Source organism: Poecilia formosa, unplaced genomic scaffold, assembly GCF_000485575.1.
Source record: "Poecilia formosa unplaced genomic scaffold, Poecilia_formosa-5.1.2 Scaffold105, whole genome shotgun sequence".
Classification (NCBI taxonomy): Eukaryota; Metazoa; Chordata; class Actinopteri; order Cyprinodontiformes; family Poeciliidae; genus Poecilia; species Poecilia formosa.
The window spans coordinates 703,869-719,930 of NW_006800044.1; the positions used below are offsets into that span (position 1 = coordinate 703,869).

The 16,062-nt window shown below is 39.0% G+C and overlaps 1 protein-coding gene and 1 pseudogene across 2 annotated transcripts; both read right to left on the reverse strand.

Moving 5' to 3' along the window:
- Positions 1–38: 38 nt before the first annotated feature.
- On the reverse strand, positions 39–5,208 carry LOC103143116 (heat shock cognate 71 kDa protein-like; annotated as a pseudogene).
- Positions 5,209–6,857: 1,649 nt separating this feature from the next.
- LOC103143118 (TBC1 domain family member 15) lies at positions 6,858–14,541 on the reverse strand. 2 transcript variants are annotated; one of them, XM_016675004.1, is made up of 10 exons: positions 14,017–14,541; positions 11,913–12,089; positions 11,636–11,754; positions 10,631–10,734; positions 9,265–9,332; positions 9,042–9,188; positions 7,792–7,882; positions 7,534–7,682; positions 7,308–7,449; positions 6,858–7,226 (listed from the first exon to the last, which is right to left on the reverse strand). In XM_016675004.1, exons 1-10 carry the CDS (start codon positions 14,228–14,230, stop codon positions 7,058–7,060), a joined length of 1,380 nt encoding a protein of 459 aa, XP_016530490.1. In that variant the 5' UTR covers positions 14,231–14,541; the 3' UTR covers positions 6,858–7,057. The 2 variants fall into 2 exon arrangements, with proteins under 2 accessions (XP_016530490.1, XP_007559593.1); XM_007559531.2 differs by having other exon boundaries at positions 11,904–12,089; positions 14,017–14,538.
- Positions 14,542–16,062: the final 1,521 nt, after the last annotated feature.

Here is a 16,062-nt window from a genome sequence, read left to right on the forward strand (position 1 = left end):
ATGAGCAATAGCTCATTGTAATGAGCTATTGCTAAATGAGCAATAGCTCATTGTAATGCTGTAGAGCAAAATTAAGTTGAATTTTTATGGTGTGCCCATTTGGCACAAAATGCATGGTTTGAACAGCCACTACATGTGGTCAAGCTAAGATAAGTAACTGTTGTGCTTATTGCTTATATTTAGTCGACTTCCTCGATGGTTGGGCCAGAGGAGGAACCAGCTCCGGCTCCACCCGGCATTCCTCCTGGCATTCCTCCTGGCATTCCTCCTGGCATTCCTCCTGGCATGCCCCCCTGGTACAGCTTAGAGATTATGGGGTTGCAAATCTTCTCCAGCTCTTTCTGCTGGTGCTCATACTCTTCCTTCTCAGCTGTCTGAGTAAAGAAAAAGAAGCAGATAAATGTGATGTAAGAGCTGGAACTGTGTAAAAACTAAATAAGGAAGTGGAAAGATGTCTATCTATCACAGTTTCTCTGCTACACATCTGTGATTTCACAACTTTTTCAAACATGAAGCTCTTGCTTTTGGATTTTAATGAAAGGCTTTTTAATTTGCGGATATCTCACCTGGTTCCTGTCCAGCCAGGCGATTACTTCATTACACTTGTCTATGATAGTCTTTTTGTCCTCGGGACTGATCTTGTCCTGGAGCTTCTCGTCCTCCACTGTGCTCTTCATGTTGAAGGCAAGGGACTCGAGAGAGTTTTTGGCAGTGATCTTGTCTCTCTGGGCCTCATCTTCAGACCTGAACTGTTCTGCTTCCTGCACCATGCGCTCAATGTCTTCCTTGCTCAGTCGACCTGAGGAAGAATGAAACGTAAAGCTTGCTTCAGTCACTTTACAACCTTCTCTGATGAACAATCTTTGCCCTGTAACATGTGGTCCAACCTTTGTCATTGGTGATGGTGATCTTGTTCTCCTTTCCGGTGCTTTTGTCGACTGCCGAGACGTTGAGAATGCCGTTGGCATCAATGTCAAAGGTCACCTCGATCTGAGGGACTCCTCTGGGAGCAGGCGGGATACCAGTCAATTCAAATTTCCCCAAGATATTGTTATCTTTGGTCATGGCTCTTTCCCCTTCGTAAACCTAAAACAGGGTATCGATGTTAAGTTTATTGGCTCAATGAACATTTTCAACACTAAGGCACAGTGCAATTAAAAAGGATTTTATCCCCTTACAGATTTATCCTGTTCTTGCTGTTTTTCACACTTGAGTTCTTCAAACAATCAAAGTAATTTTAATATCAAACAAAGTTAACACAAATTAATTCATAATGGAGTTTCAAAGCAAACAGATCAAGCCTCATTATTTCAATTGGGTTAGAGTCTAGGCTTTCGCTTGGACAGTCTAAAATCAATTTTAGTCGATTCAGAGGTGGAGTTCCTGGTGTGGTTTGGATTATTTTTACTACTTGTACGTATACAACTATAAATAATGATAAGAGTGCAGGAGTTCAAGGTCTCAAACTAATTAGCCAGACAGTCTCACTCTGGATTTTATTGTTTCTTAAATAATGGCAAGTTGTGCAGATGCATCAAATTCCACTGGTCTGGCAGTAATCAGACCTGGGTCAAATTGAACTTTCTTTTTTTTTTTAAATAGTTACTAATTTAATTACATAATTCAATTGTTACTTTTGACATAGGGCTGGTTTGGATAGGTTTTTTTCTGGTTGAAACCTGTTTTTGTGAACTTTGGTTGATATTTGCCTGACCTGAAGTAGAGAAAAAGGTTGAAACAGCAGAAAGTTGTGAGGGGAGGTAAATAACTTTTCATAGTACTGTATAATATGGGGTATTGTTTGTAAAGTTACACAGTCACAAATTAAAAATAATAATTAACATGCCATAAAAGAAAAAAATGGCGCTTCATTTTCCTAATTGATATTTCCACCATGTTATTTCTGTCATTACCAAATATTTATGTTGGCGCTAAATAGTTTTACATTCTAAACTAAACATTTAGCTTGTTAACTAAATGTTTAGTTTGGAGCCAAATATTTAAATTTGAGATAAATATTTAATTGGCACACACGATATTTAGCTTGCTAATCAAATATTTAGTTTGACATTATTTATAAATGAATGACTGAGACAGTGAAAATCTGACTGAAAAGTAAACCCTTATTTTAATCTTATGTCTTGCTAAATAACCCAGATTATTCCTGTTAATGTTTCACCGTCTAATCTCCCAAAAGTCACCCAAAAGCATGAGGTGTGAACTTTTCTGTGCAGAATGTGCTACCTGAATGAGGACACCAGGTTGGTTGTCGGAGTAGGTGGTGAAGGTTTGGGTTTGTTTAGTTGGAATAGTGGTGTTCCTTTTGATAAGGACCGTCATCACTCCTCCAGCCGTTTCAATTCCAAGGGACAGGGGTGTGACGTCCAGCAGGAGCAGGTCCTGCACATTCTCAGACTTATCGCCAGCCAGGATGGCAGCCTGTACAGCTGTGGGGTTTCCGAATAATGACGTCATTATTACAGGAAAGTTTTTATCTGCACCTTCTTCTAGGCATACAGGAGTAAATTCTGCGGAGGCCTACCTGCCCCGTACGCAACCGCCTCATCCGGGTTGATGCTCTTGTTCAAGTCGCGCCCGTTGAAGAAGTCCTGCAAAAGCTTTTGGATCTTCGGAATACGCGTGGAGCCGCCCACGAGAACAATATCATGGATCTGGCTCTTATCCATCTTGGCGTCCCTCAGGGCCTTCTCCACGGGCTCGAGGGTTCCTCGGAACAGGTCCGCGTTGAGTTCTTCGAAGCGAGCCCTGGTGATGGAAGTGTAGAAGTCTGTTCCCTCGTAGAGCGAGTCGATCTCAATGCTGGCCTGGGTGCTGCTGGAGAGGGTGCGCTTAGCTCGCTCGCACGCTGTACGCAGACGGCGCACGGCCCGCTTGTTGTTGATGATGTCCTTTTTGAACTTACGCTTGAACTCGGCAATAAAGTGGTTGACCATGCGGTTGTCAAAGTCCTCCCCACCCAAGTGGGTGTCCCCCGCTGTGGCCTTGACCTCAAAGATGCCGTCCTCAATTGTCAAGACTGACACATCAAAAGTACCGCCACCAAGGTCGAATATGAGAACATTACGCTCACCCCCAACCTAAAGTAAATAGAAGGAAATTATAAAAGCGACATAAAAGCAAGAGGTCAAAATTTTAGCCATTGGATTGATGGTCACCTTTTTGTCCAAGCCGTATGCAATGGCTGCGGCTGTGGGTTCATTGATAATGCGAAGCACATTGAGGCCGGAGATGGTACCGGCGTCTTTGGTGGCTTGACGCTGGGAGTCATTGAAGTAAGCAGGAACTGTGATAACTGCATTGTTCACAGGCTGAAATGATGGAAATAATTTCATTTAATGAAAATATATGTCTCATTATAAGTCTTGGTTCAGGAAATTTATTTTTCAGCATCATAAGCAGCATACCTTGCCAAGGTAAGCTTCAGAAATCTCCTTCATTTTGGTGAGAACCATGGAGGAAATCTCCTCGGGGTAGAAGGACTTGATCTCCCCTTTGTATTCGACCTCCATCTTTGGTTTGGAGGAATCATTTATAACCTTGAAGGGCCAGTGTTTCATGTCCGATTGCACCACGGCGTCGTCATACTTGCGACCAATCAGACGCTTGGCATCTGTAGTTAATTCAGCAACAACGAAAAGAAAGTTTCGCTGTGTGTACAGACATTTTGCATTTTAATATGAACTGATGTTAAAAAAAATGAGAAAAGAAACAGATGGAGAAGTGAAATCCTAATTTGTATGATTGTTTCTGACTGTGCAGTCTTGCAGTGTTTTTACCAAATACGGTGTTGGCTGGATTCATGGCCACCTGGTTCTTGGCAGCATCTCCAATAAGCCTCTCTGTGTCAGTGAAGGCCACATAGCTTGGGGTGGTTCTGTTCCCTTGGTCATTGGCAATGATCTCCACTTTGCCATGCTGGAAGATACCCACACATGAATAAGTGGTGCCCAGATCAATGCCTACTGCTGGTCCTTTAGACATCTTCAAAAGACAAACAAAGAGACTTTTAGTATTTCAGCACATTTACACTGTCAGTTCCATCTCAAATCAGTGCATTCGGTGTTTATCACACCAACGTCTTTATAAGTCCTTCTGCTTAAGCCTCATAAATTGTTGTAATATCACTGAGAACTCTGTGCATCCACAAGAAACCAGATGTTTTTCAAAAGTAACTTTACAGGCTTGTTAAAGGTCTCATATCCAATCCAGTCAATCCAATCTAGCTCTATTAAGAAAGAACTTTAAATTTCCAGAGGAACTAAATTGCTGGACAGAATACATAAAAAAAAAAAAGTAAAATCTTAAAATGCCAAAATAAAGACACAAATATAGAATACAAAAATAGAAAATACGTTCAAAATATTACCAGCCGTGCAATAAAAGGCTTATAAAATAAGCAGAAACTCAGATCAACATATCATGTGGTGTCAAAGGCCAAAGCAGGCAGTGATGCAGTCACATAGTTCAACCTGCCACAGCAAAGGCCTCATTTTTGTGTTAGGCGTACTGAGGAGCAGCTGATCAGCTGACCTGATTGATCGACAAAGATTAAAAAGAAAATTGTGGCTTTGTTGCATAGTAACATAACTGATTAGAGGAGAAATCTAGCAAAGCCCCTGAGTGGCGGAAGCTCTTTGGAGCTGCGCTCACCCAACCGAGAACCATTTTTAGAACAGGAAAATGTCACAATGTTTCTGTGGAAAAGCAGCTCCAAGTGACTTACTCTGAGGCCTGAAACCTTCCTTTTGGAAAAAAAAAATTGACTTAGATAATTGAGCAACACAAGAGAGAAAAAAAGTGCTGACATAATGTTCCTATGTCTTGCAGAAACACCACAGATAAAATCACTTAGCCGTGAAAATTTGTCAGATTTTGCTTGCACAACTTTGCCATTTTTACTGCACTGATTTTGGTTTCATGTACCATGCCATCGTTTGACAGAGACCATGCAAAGCTGAAACATGTCAGTGCCTCTTACTTTGTATTCAGGCTTTCCAAGCAGCAAACAAGATAGATTATAAAGCGAGGCCAGAAGAGCGATGCTTCCTGTATATTCAGTTACCTTGTGAAGTTAGATGCTCAGGAAGTGATAGTTTACTGAATTAAAGTGATGCCGTATTTTAAACACCGCCGTCTTGAGCTCCTCTCCAGCACTCCCTTCTTCTCCTGGCGGGCAGCGGATGAGTGTCCTGTCCCTCCTGTTTTTATAAGGCTCGGTGCAGGCAGAGCCCACTGGAGGTGTCAGGTGACTCCACCAAGGAAAGTTCTAGACCCATGTTTCTGCTCACTGGCAAGATTTCCTTGAATGAAAGCCGGCTATTATTATCTCGGCACAAATTTTCTAACTAAATAAGATTAAAACTGGAAAGAGGTACATTTGTAGAACTTTGGAAAGTTGCAACGACTTAACTGTTTGACGACAAGACAGGAAATATTTAAAAGAAAACTAACGTTACTCACGTGCTTTACTGCACGTGCAAGTGGTTAAATGAATGATACGCAGTGTTGCAAATTTAATTTTTTCAAATGTTTTTACAACTCTTGCTAGTAATTCCAAACAAAAATCGGCAACACATCAAGCAACACACAGTGACAATTTGTGGAAAACATTACAGGAGACATTTTCAAGCCAAAGTTACATAAAGTTGTATATCTCCTGAGGTTATGCTTCTTTATGTAAGCTAATTATTTTTGCACTGTTTTTCCTAACCAACTCCAAATTTGGCCAAAATGACAAAGTTTTACGAGTTTAAATGATAGACAAACCTAATGTAACTTAATGTATAATTTCTAAATGGAAGACATAGGACATGTTTTCAAAAATTTTTTTTTAAATCTGAAATGTGATATGCATTTGAATTTAGCCAACCTCAAAATTATAAAATGTTATATTCTGCAACATATTTTCAATTGGATTAAAGTTTTCTCTTTTACTGAGCCATCGAGTAATATGGTTTAATGTAAAACATCTTTTGTCGATATTGATCTGGGTTTAGTTTCGTTGTCCTGCTAAAAATGAACCTCCACCACAGGCTCACGTGGTTTACAGTCTCAAACATGTTTTCCTCCAGAATGACCCTGTTTTTAGCTCTGTTTTTCCTTTAGTTGGGTCCAATTGATACTGCATATTTGCAGTAGGATTCATGTGTTAGGGCTTTGGGCACTAACACATTATTGGAAGTGATTATCCAATAAACTTCTCCACAACTTCATCCCTGCTCTGTCTGGTTTGTTCCTTCATCTTCACAGCGATGCTTGTTCACTAATGTTCATCAACACATAATTGAGGCTTTACAGGATCAGCTGTTGTATACTTAGATTAAATTACACATACTCAATCTGCTGTTTTTTTGTTGTTTTTTTAATTGAGTTATGATACATGTTTGCTTGTGAAAAGGATTGAATTCAAACAATTGTGATGCTTAATTTTTTTTTTTTGCAGCCATTTATAATTTGTTGACTTGGCTTTACAATTATGGACCACTTTGTGTTGCTCTCTAACATAAAAGAAACCAAACTAAAACACATCAAGGTTGCAACGTGGCAAAATGAGGGAAAAGTTTAAGGAGTGAAAGTCGTTTTGCAAGACTCCCTCTGTAAGGCGCAGTGGGTGTGTATTTCACTTCCCTGTTACTACATGGTCTATTCTCGCTGCACTGGCCTCTCCAACACGTTCGCCATCTGGCCTTAAATATAGCCACCGTTTTTTTTGTGGTTTTTTTTTCCAGACAGCAGCTGTTGGGACAGACCACATCTACACATTGCTGATGCGGGGCTGTTGCACAACAGCACACCCCTGTTTTATAAAGTGATAATTCAAGTACAAAAGTCATAAAGCCATTAAGCTTAGTTTTTAATTCTGTTAACATTTGTAAACACGATCACTTACAACAGTTGTAGAATAACTTTCAATAAATACTGTACATTAATAGTAATTATGAGCAATTAAGCAGCATTGAACAAGTGTTTTTTTGTTTTGTTTTTTGTTTTCAAAAATGTCAGAAGAAAACTGATTCTATAGCTACTGAGAAAGTTGTCACTTTAGGACAAACAAACTACGGAGTTGGTAGAAGAAGTCTTCGGGTTTGCTACTGTTTTCTCTGCAGTGCCCATTCATATAATCCCACGCACACCGCTTGCAGTAGTTGTAGAAATGACTCTCTGCTTTCTCCAAAGTGCTGTTCAGGTCCAGTTTTCCCTGAAGACTGCAAAGAAGAAAGTGTTTTTAATACACCGAAAAGACAAACATGCCCAAAATGTGTCCCACAGGAGCCGCAGGATCGAACCTGCTGGTAAACTGGATCAGCTGCACGTCGTCTTGGCACCGCAGCAGAGACTCTCTGTTATCCAGCAGGATGGCTGCACAGATGAAGAGCTCGAAGGTGAAGTCTGTGTTGAAGGTTTGCCGTGGTGACTCCGATCTGTCCTCTGGAAAAAATTGATACAGCAACGTCAGGCATTTTACGGGAGATCTTTAAGTACAGTTATTCTGCTTTTTACCCTGCGTTTCACCTATGTAGTGTTTTTGGTCCAGTCTCTCCTGATATCGAGCGCGGTCAACCTGCTGTGAGATTAGCTCCAGATGGTCACAGCTCAGGATTTCAAACAGACGCAGTGCGTCACTGTGTTCAAATTCTCTTTGAAAGCCCAGCAGCAGCCACCTTAACACAAAGAATATAAGCCAAAGATTTAAAGATACGGTTTCACGTTAAAATGAAACAACAAAGTCATTAAAACAAAAATACGTGAAATGTGCTACAGATGCGCTACCTGTGGCAAAATGTAAAACTTTCCATGTTGTCTTTGACCAGATGAGCATAAAGCGGAGGGTCCAGCTCCTTCAACAGAGCAGCCTCCAGCTCTGGAAGACATTAAAGAAACATTTCCAGCTCAAGTCAAACTCATTCAAAACAAGAGACTTGATTTGAACTTTCAGATCGACATTCTGCCAGTCAGAAGCTTTTCTGTTTGGCAGTGAAGGCAGACAGTAAATGCTCTCAAGGAAAATGTCATTTACTGTGTTTAACCACTAGAGGTCTCAAATGTGTTTTGCAGTTGAAATTGGGAACAAAGCATCATCACGAGATCCTGGGCACATACAAGGTTTCATAAATTCACTTTTTATATTATGTGTAGCTCCACTGTGTGAAATTGAGTACGACCTTATACAGAGCCCAATATGAAAACAAAATTATATGATCATGCATTAACTAACCTGGTATAGACTATTAATACATTCTTTAAAATAATTTTTGTTTTGTGAAAATTGAGAAAGGTAGAAATCTGAATTTTCTGATAATCAGAATTCTGATATTTTCAGGGTGCAGAAAGAGGGGTTTGGTCTTGGCAGCATTCATGTAAGAAGTGCTGCTGATGAGAGCTGTGAGTGGTATATAAATTTATCAATGTGATACTTAGAGAGAGAGTCCAAATATTTTCAAGCGATTCTCCTCTGGCGTCTTCTCTTATGGTTCTCAGATAGAGGAGCAAGGCCATAGAAAAACCTATTATTCAAATAAACCTTTCTATAATTTATATTTTCCAAAAAGTGTGAGGTATATTTCTTTAAAATATCACAATGATGGTCTACAAAGGATTTATTTGATTTATTGAAGGTTTTTTGTATAACTTGTCAAAAGATAATGTGAGAATCTCTGAGAAAAAGAGTGGCTCTCTAATCAGTGTAAATCTTCCATAACAAGCATTTACATATAATCACACCTTTCTAATTAGGGTTTTAAAACGAACACATATTTACCTTCTTAAATAATTATATTAGGTTGTGTTGAGTCCGATAGGATAATGCAAAGTTGGTTGATCATAATTAGATTCTTAAATAAGATTAGCACAATCTAAAGACAACATAAAAAGATATCATCATAAGGAGGAGTCTTAATAACAACTAAAGCAAGAAATAAGTTATGTCAAAGAGAAAAAAATACTGCACGAAACAAACTAATTATGCTGGTGCTGTGACATTTACTACAAACAAAATTGCTTTTTCTTTTTGTTCGTCTCACCTATTTTTCTGTGTAAGCCGTCAGCCATGAAATCCCTGGAGAACTTCTCCATGTAGGAGGAAAAACTCCAGAAGGTGTCCACCTCAGAGTCAAGGACCTCCAGGAACCTGCTGCACAGGTCATTCATTCCCTGGGCGTAACTAACCTCTGCCGTAACAACAAGGAGACAGAAAGTTATCAGAGGAAAAATAAACGTTAGTTTGGGCTGATTCGGTTTGATTACCTGGATGAAAAGCAGCATAAGTGATGAGGATGTCTCTCAGGACCAACAGATTCCCCAAACCTTCATCTCTGCGGACAAAAACAAGTGATTTGTGGAAGTTCTGTAAAGTTTCCAATGTCTCAGTATATTAGACACAAACTATACTCCTGAAATTGCAAAAGGAATGTTTTTAGTATATTTTGTTGTTATTTATGACAATCTGCCCACAACTTTTGCCCCCCAATCTTTTTTTTTTTTTTGGCAAAAATTAGGATTCTAGATGGTGGAATCATATTCTGCATAAAGATCTGCGAGAAAAGTCAGGCGTAATGAAAGGAAGGCACAGATATGCAGAAATAACATTTTTAAAAAATCTAGACTTTCCTGAGAAAGAGAATGCCAATTTCTTAAATCTTAATTTTACAGAAGTTTAAAATAATTAGGAAATAATGAAAATTCAAAGGCAATACCACAATTCTGCAGACTGTCTGTAATCTGCGCCCTTTGTACTTTTATCCTCAGTATTGGGCAAAGATGCTCACATTTAGGTGAAAAATCAACAACTAACTTGTTGTTGCATCATCCTGTCGAATACAAATGAAAGTTTAGGAAAATTTTAAAACTGGTAATTCTACAAAACAGCAAGAACAATTAGCAGAGGTGACAGGAAAAGGTAAACAGGCAGACTGAAGGAATATTAATAATAAACACAAAAAGGCTAAACTAGGAAAGGGAGCACTATCCAACCACAAGAATAACTGAAGAAAGCTAAATACAAAAGAAAGAACATGTACGGCAACGAAAATGATGAGAATGAGAAATATTGAGCAATAATAAATACGGAGACCTGAAAGGAATATGACTAGACCGAGAACATATGAACCACAAAGAACTTATAAGAACCCACACACACCAAATCATGACAATAAATGTCAAATTCAATAATAAAAACATCCAAATGAACTGTAATCAGAGTTCTGGACACACACAAAAGTGTAACGACTCCAGATTTTTGACAGTATCTGTCATGTATTTTCATGGGAACACTGGATAAACAAATAAATTGCATCAATGCTCACTGAATGCAAGTTGAACTTAAATTTACACTTGGACAGGAAATAGAGGATGCATGACTAATCTCAAACAAGGCACACCTTGTTCAAGAGAGATGTCAAGTTGGTTCAAATGGTTTACCGTCACCAAATCTACCACCAAACCACGAGTGGAGGAAAACAACTGTACATTTTTACATAATATGGTCAGTGGTGCTCCTTTATCTTTGTGTCATTTCTACCTTCACCTCATCATAAAATGACTCGGCAGATTCACAAAAATGCAGAATTTGATAGACAAGAACAATAAGTACAGAAAAAAAAAAACAACTCACTGGTAGAAGCTCAGGTCTCTGCTTGTGCGGGGAACATCCTTGTCAATGATTCGTGTGGCTTCCCGCAGCTCCTCCAGGTCAAACGTGATGCGCTCAAACAATATCTGTTAAAAAATAAGTGTTTAAAAACTATGTTAATAAAAAGTTGTCTCAATGTGCTTTGAAAAATGTTTCACATGCCTCGATATTTTTAATAATTAGTCTCTTTACAACCACAAACTTTGAACTTTTCTTCTTACTGCAGTAGTGGATAAATGCCAAGTGTAAGGAGAATTACACACGTTTTAAAATTCACAAAATAAAAGTCTAAAAACATGACATGCTTTTGCATTCACCGCCCTTGGCTCAATACTATGCAGAATCGTTTTTTTTTTTTTTTTTCCTGCAGTTGCAGCTTTAAGTCTTCTTTTGCCACAACCATCTTTGGGTTGTGACAACATTCAGTTTCAAAAAAACGTACACTGATGTTTTCATTGTATTGAACGGGACTTTCATCAGTCCTTAACTGATGATGTGCTCAACTGATTTGGAGCTGCTTTGGTTGCAAACCACAGCAGCAAAATCCCCTCTCTTAGATAAAACTGGGTCACATGATTCACTGACTGTAAAGATATAGGGTTAATTTCTTAAATTTTTGTATCTGTCAATATCACTTGATTTGATTTCAGCTTGTTATGTTTGAATAAAATTATATGCTTTCCTACAAACTCTCTTTTTATGTTTAAAAAAAGAAAGGGGCTGAAGACTGTAGGCTGTTGGAATGAGACGACATGACCCAACATGAGCTGGAGCTGCCTCACCTTCAGGGTTTAGGACATGTCAAACAATACCTGAGTAAATAAATGACAGTTTGTTTAACATAATTAGATCCTGTTTGGTCGCTTTCCTAAACAGATCAACTTCACTATGCTCAGGTTAAAAGAGCGTAACTACTCTAAACCGTGAGGGTTAATCTAAACCAACACGTGTAAGACATTTATTCATGTAAATAATAACTGCATCAACCTGAGCTTGAAGCTCCAAGAATGCCAGTCTGTCCTTCACCTCCTCAGACTGGTCCTGGTCCTGCTGCTGGGTTTGTGCCTCCCTCTGGTCAAAGTACCGAACCGCTGCGAGCAACTCGGCTGGGTCACATCGGCACAGGTGTTTAGGGGACAGAAAGGAAATTTGATTTGGTGGAGGTGAGACAGATGGAGCCAAAAGGGGTCAGAGGAGAAATAAAAGTCCTCTGCTTCCCATTAATATCAGAGTTTGTGGATGTTTGGACCTTTACCATCAGTACCGTTGAGCTGCATCCGCACCGCTGAGGGAAGACACTGCTGCCACTTCCTTTTCATGACCTGGTAACGTACCAACAATTGCTCCCGCAGCAAGGACCGCTCCAGTGCGGTGGAGCTGCATGGGTACATGCCAAACAGGAAACGCCAAGCCAGGCCTCGCTCTGATGGAGACACGCCACCTAGACCCAAATAAAAGACAGTTGAATCCATCTAGTGAGAGGACATGGGAAGTACAACACTTCGGTTAACAAATGTAAACAAAACGTTAAGGAAGGTGTGTTCAAAGTACAGCGTGTGAATCATTTGCAGCCCTTAAATGTAATTCAAGAAGGAAATACATTTTGCAGGCCAACACAAGGGGTTGATACAGTTGAATATCTTTGGCAGGCCAATAATAATCCTTGAAAAATGGATACGTTAGGTAAAGCACAAAGTGACACATGTCTTGTTCTTGTTCTTGGGGGGGGAGGGGGAATCATCTTAGGCCAAATAAAAAAAAAAAAAAAGTAAAAGAATTTATCCAAAAAATTTAGAAAATTGGATCTTCTTTTGGTTATTTTTAGGCAGAGCTGGAATATGAGGCTCAGTGTGGCCTCAGAAACGGAGGGGAAGCTGTAACATTCCTGCTAGCAGACATGTGATGTGGCGTCCCACAGGCTCTTTGGTAACTTCTGATGTCTGCTGCCTGCTTTTCTTAATGCGTTCAGGTGGAAGGTGCAGCCTACACTCTGCTGCATCCAGAGGTACTGTTGTGTGTTTAGCTCTCATACATTAAATGTTGAGATTTCTGTTTTCTTATATCAGAGATTCCTTAATGAATAGAAATAAATTCTATTATTTTATCAGAGTAGTCACGCTGGGGTACTCTGCCCCTAGGGCAATCTGATGTACGTACAAAGAAATCTCAGACTTATTAGGAGAATGGTTTGATTGTGACTCAAACAAAATGCCTGAAGCAAAGCATCACTTGACTTCCTGGTGTTGGGATCAAAGGGTCACAGTGCATCTGAACAAGATAATATTTGTTGAATTCTTCAGACTGCACATTCATCTGTAAAGCATCTCTACATGCATTACATCTATCCTATTCATGTCTATTGAATTCAGTGCAAGAATCCATCCTTCTAATTAATAGGATGATTATCTGAACCTGACAGTGAAGTGAAAAATTCATAAATGAAATATTTTCTTTTACTGTGACAGTTTTCCTCAAATCAATGTTCAAAACTACAATATTTTACTGTTTTACTGTATTTATTTAAGAACAAATCAAATATGTTCATTTCTCTCAAAGCAATATTTACAAATGATCAAATCGGAGTAAGTAACATAAAATATGGTCTCTTAATCTTTCATAACCTGCATGTTTTTGAATCTCTAGAGCAGTGAAAAAAGAGTCAAATATGAATGCTGTTTTGACAGCCGTAGTGTATAATTATATTTAGTAGTATATGCTTAGACTTCTATTGTTTAGGCAGTTACCAGCAACAAAATACATTATCCCCTTGGATTCTATATAATCCACTAAATAAAGTAGGATACATGTTTTCACCAGGTCTTAAAAATAGCAAAAATGCTAATCCCAAAGGTTTCAAGAAGGAAATGTAAGATAATATCTACTAAAGTAAGACAATATCTACTAATAATGGATCGAAATCAGTTGGCATCCATACAACAGGTCCAGCAATTTGGTGATGTGTTAGAAAGTTGTTTTTTTTTAACTTTTTTTTAATTTGCTATACCAGTAAACAAACCTCAAGTAAAAAGAATTGGCACGATATAAAGTTGTTGATAAGGATGTTGAGTACAAGAAAACCACGATACGATAGTTCAATATTGAGCTCACATGTAAAACCTCTCAGGGTTTTTATCTGTGTGAGAAAGTGTTGTTGGTGCAGCTGCATCATGAATGAGCTGCACATTAACAAATACTCTATTTGAAAACCACTGGGTCACTATAAATCTCATAGCGTAAAATCATATTTAAAAACGGTTTAAGATTTCTATTCACCCTTGAAATATGCTATTTAAAATTAAATAACTTTTCAATGTTGACTTAAACTTGCAATATTTTTTCAGCTTTTAACCATACTTTCAGTGACCTACCGTTCTTGAAGATGTGCATCCTCAGTCTGGACTCGTCGACCCTCCCCTCTGCGTCCATGACCCCGGGTAAGGTAAGCCGTGAGGCGGATAGAGCGGCAGCGCTCACCGCTGCTACTCTCCTCCGTGGGGGGATCTCTGCCTGTTGTCGGCTCATGCTGCCCGGATCTTCCCTTACCGTCACTGGCGGCTTCCCGTTAGAGTGCAAATCTTCCATGCATGTATGTAGATTTTGCGATCACGCACTAAAGTTTGCCGTCATCCCGGGAATTTTACTCCCAACACCCATCATCTTATGGGATCAGCGCTAAAGAGGGCCAAGCGTCAGCTCCCGCAGGGTCAAGATCCGGCCCACAAAAACACCCGAAATCTCCCCAGGGAGCATTTTCTGCTCTGTTTTTCTCACATTCATGCAACTGGGAGTCATATGACTGTACCTTTAAAGTTTAGCCCACATTCCAGGTGGAGTCCCTCCTTCTGATCCAAAGTTCACCAGGGAGCCGTATGGATGTCGCACTGCCCCCATCTAGTGGCGTTACGACGTAATTACACACGGACAATAATTTGATAGAAGTATTGACAGTGAGGCAAACACAAGAAATGTATTATGCAAGTTTTAATTTAATAACAAAGCAAAAACAAAACAAACAAAAAATACCCCCAGTAGTGTAACTGATTACCAATATATGGAGGATCAACACTGACGTCATTAATTATGGTCTGTAGTCGTTTTTATCCCCTGCAGCATATAACAGTGAATATATGGAACCTCTAAAATTTATTGGCAGTTCTGGTTACAAGTTTTTTGGGAAATGGGGAAGAAGAGGTTGAGGTATGGAGGTTAATTTAATAGAACCTGAAAAAAGAAGTAAAGACAAATTGTCTTCACAGAATCCTGACTGCTGTAAAAATGTGTCTAAAGAAAAAACTGGTTCACCTACATCAGCGATTTTTTGAAAGCACAACTACTTTTTTTAATGTTGGGTGTTTTTTGTTTGTTTGTTTGTTTATTTGGTATTTTAAAGAGTCATAGTTCAATGGTAAATGACTAATCACATAAAAATTACTCCCAGTCCACTGGACGAGATCAACACAATGACCAAACTGAAAATAGAGCTCAAAGAGAAAAAAATAATTTGACGTTGAAATCAACATTTTCATTGAGCTGTAAAGACTTTGAGGAAAGACCGTTCAGCGTCAACATCTGGCTGTTTGCAGAAAAAGGTCAGGGTTAACCTTAAAAAAAAAAAAAGCCTTTGACAGATAAAATGAACGAGTACAAATACACGCCAGTCTTTGCAGATCTTCGTTTGTAAAATGAAACAAAAAACTATGTATCATGTTATGTAACTTTGACCTTTTTTATCTTGCCTCATTTTGATGTTAGATACGGATATTTCTCCACTTCCTGAGTTTGTATGAAAAAGAAATTGCAGAAACAAAAATGCTGACATATTTCTTCGCAGTTCAAGTCAGTATGTGTGAATGCCTTTTCTAAACCGAGTTTAGTGCTGGGCATTGAAGTAGTCTATATGTCTGTATGCCGGAGGTCAGAAGGCGACAACATCGAAAGAATTCCAGTTTGCTACAGAGCAAAGAAATGTACACATATGATGATAACCAGGCACAAAAACGATTACTACAAAGGTCATTTCAGAATGATCTGAAAACATGCAGGCTGCAGAGAAAAACCTGCTTAGGCTGCCTGAAGTTCAGCTGTGCAGCAGTTTCAAGCTTTTTGTAGAACCACATTAGTTTGGTAACTTGAAACACACTTAGTTTGTTTACTTCCTCCTGACAGGTCAAACTCATACGCTTCACTGCACTCACTGAGAGGGTTGGTGGTTACCGAACACAGAACTTATTTATTCAGCGAAAGCCAGCAAATTATCACCTCACTGTAGTTCACATACACGTTAGAGCCTTGCAGGTTAATTTTTATATAAGGTATGATAATTCAGCCAACAAAACCAACTAACTCGGTTTTAAACACATAATTTAGTTCTGCTTATGAGTAACACCTTCCAAGTCTGAAAATACAACAAGAAA

Excerpts from the sequence above, each read along its gene's own strand:
- LOC103143118 (XM_007559531.2), bottom strand. The coding sequence starts at position 14,230 with ATGGAAGATTTGCACTCTAACGGGAAGCCGCCAGTGACGGTAAGGGAA. Across the intron at positions 7,883-9,041 it reads CGGCTTACACAGAAAAATAG|AGCTGGAGGCTGCTCTGTTG; the intron begins GTGAGACGAACA and ends AATGTCTTCCAG. Across the intron at positions 7,683-7,791 it reads AGTTTTACATTTTGCCACAG|GTGGCTGCTGCTGGGCTTTC; the intron begins GTAGCGCATCTG and ends CTTTGTGTTAAG.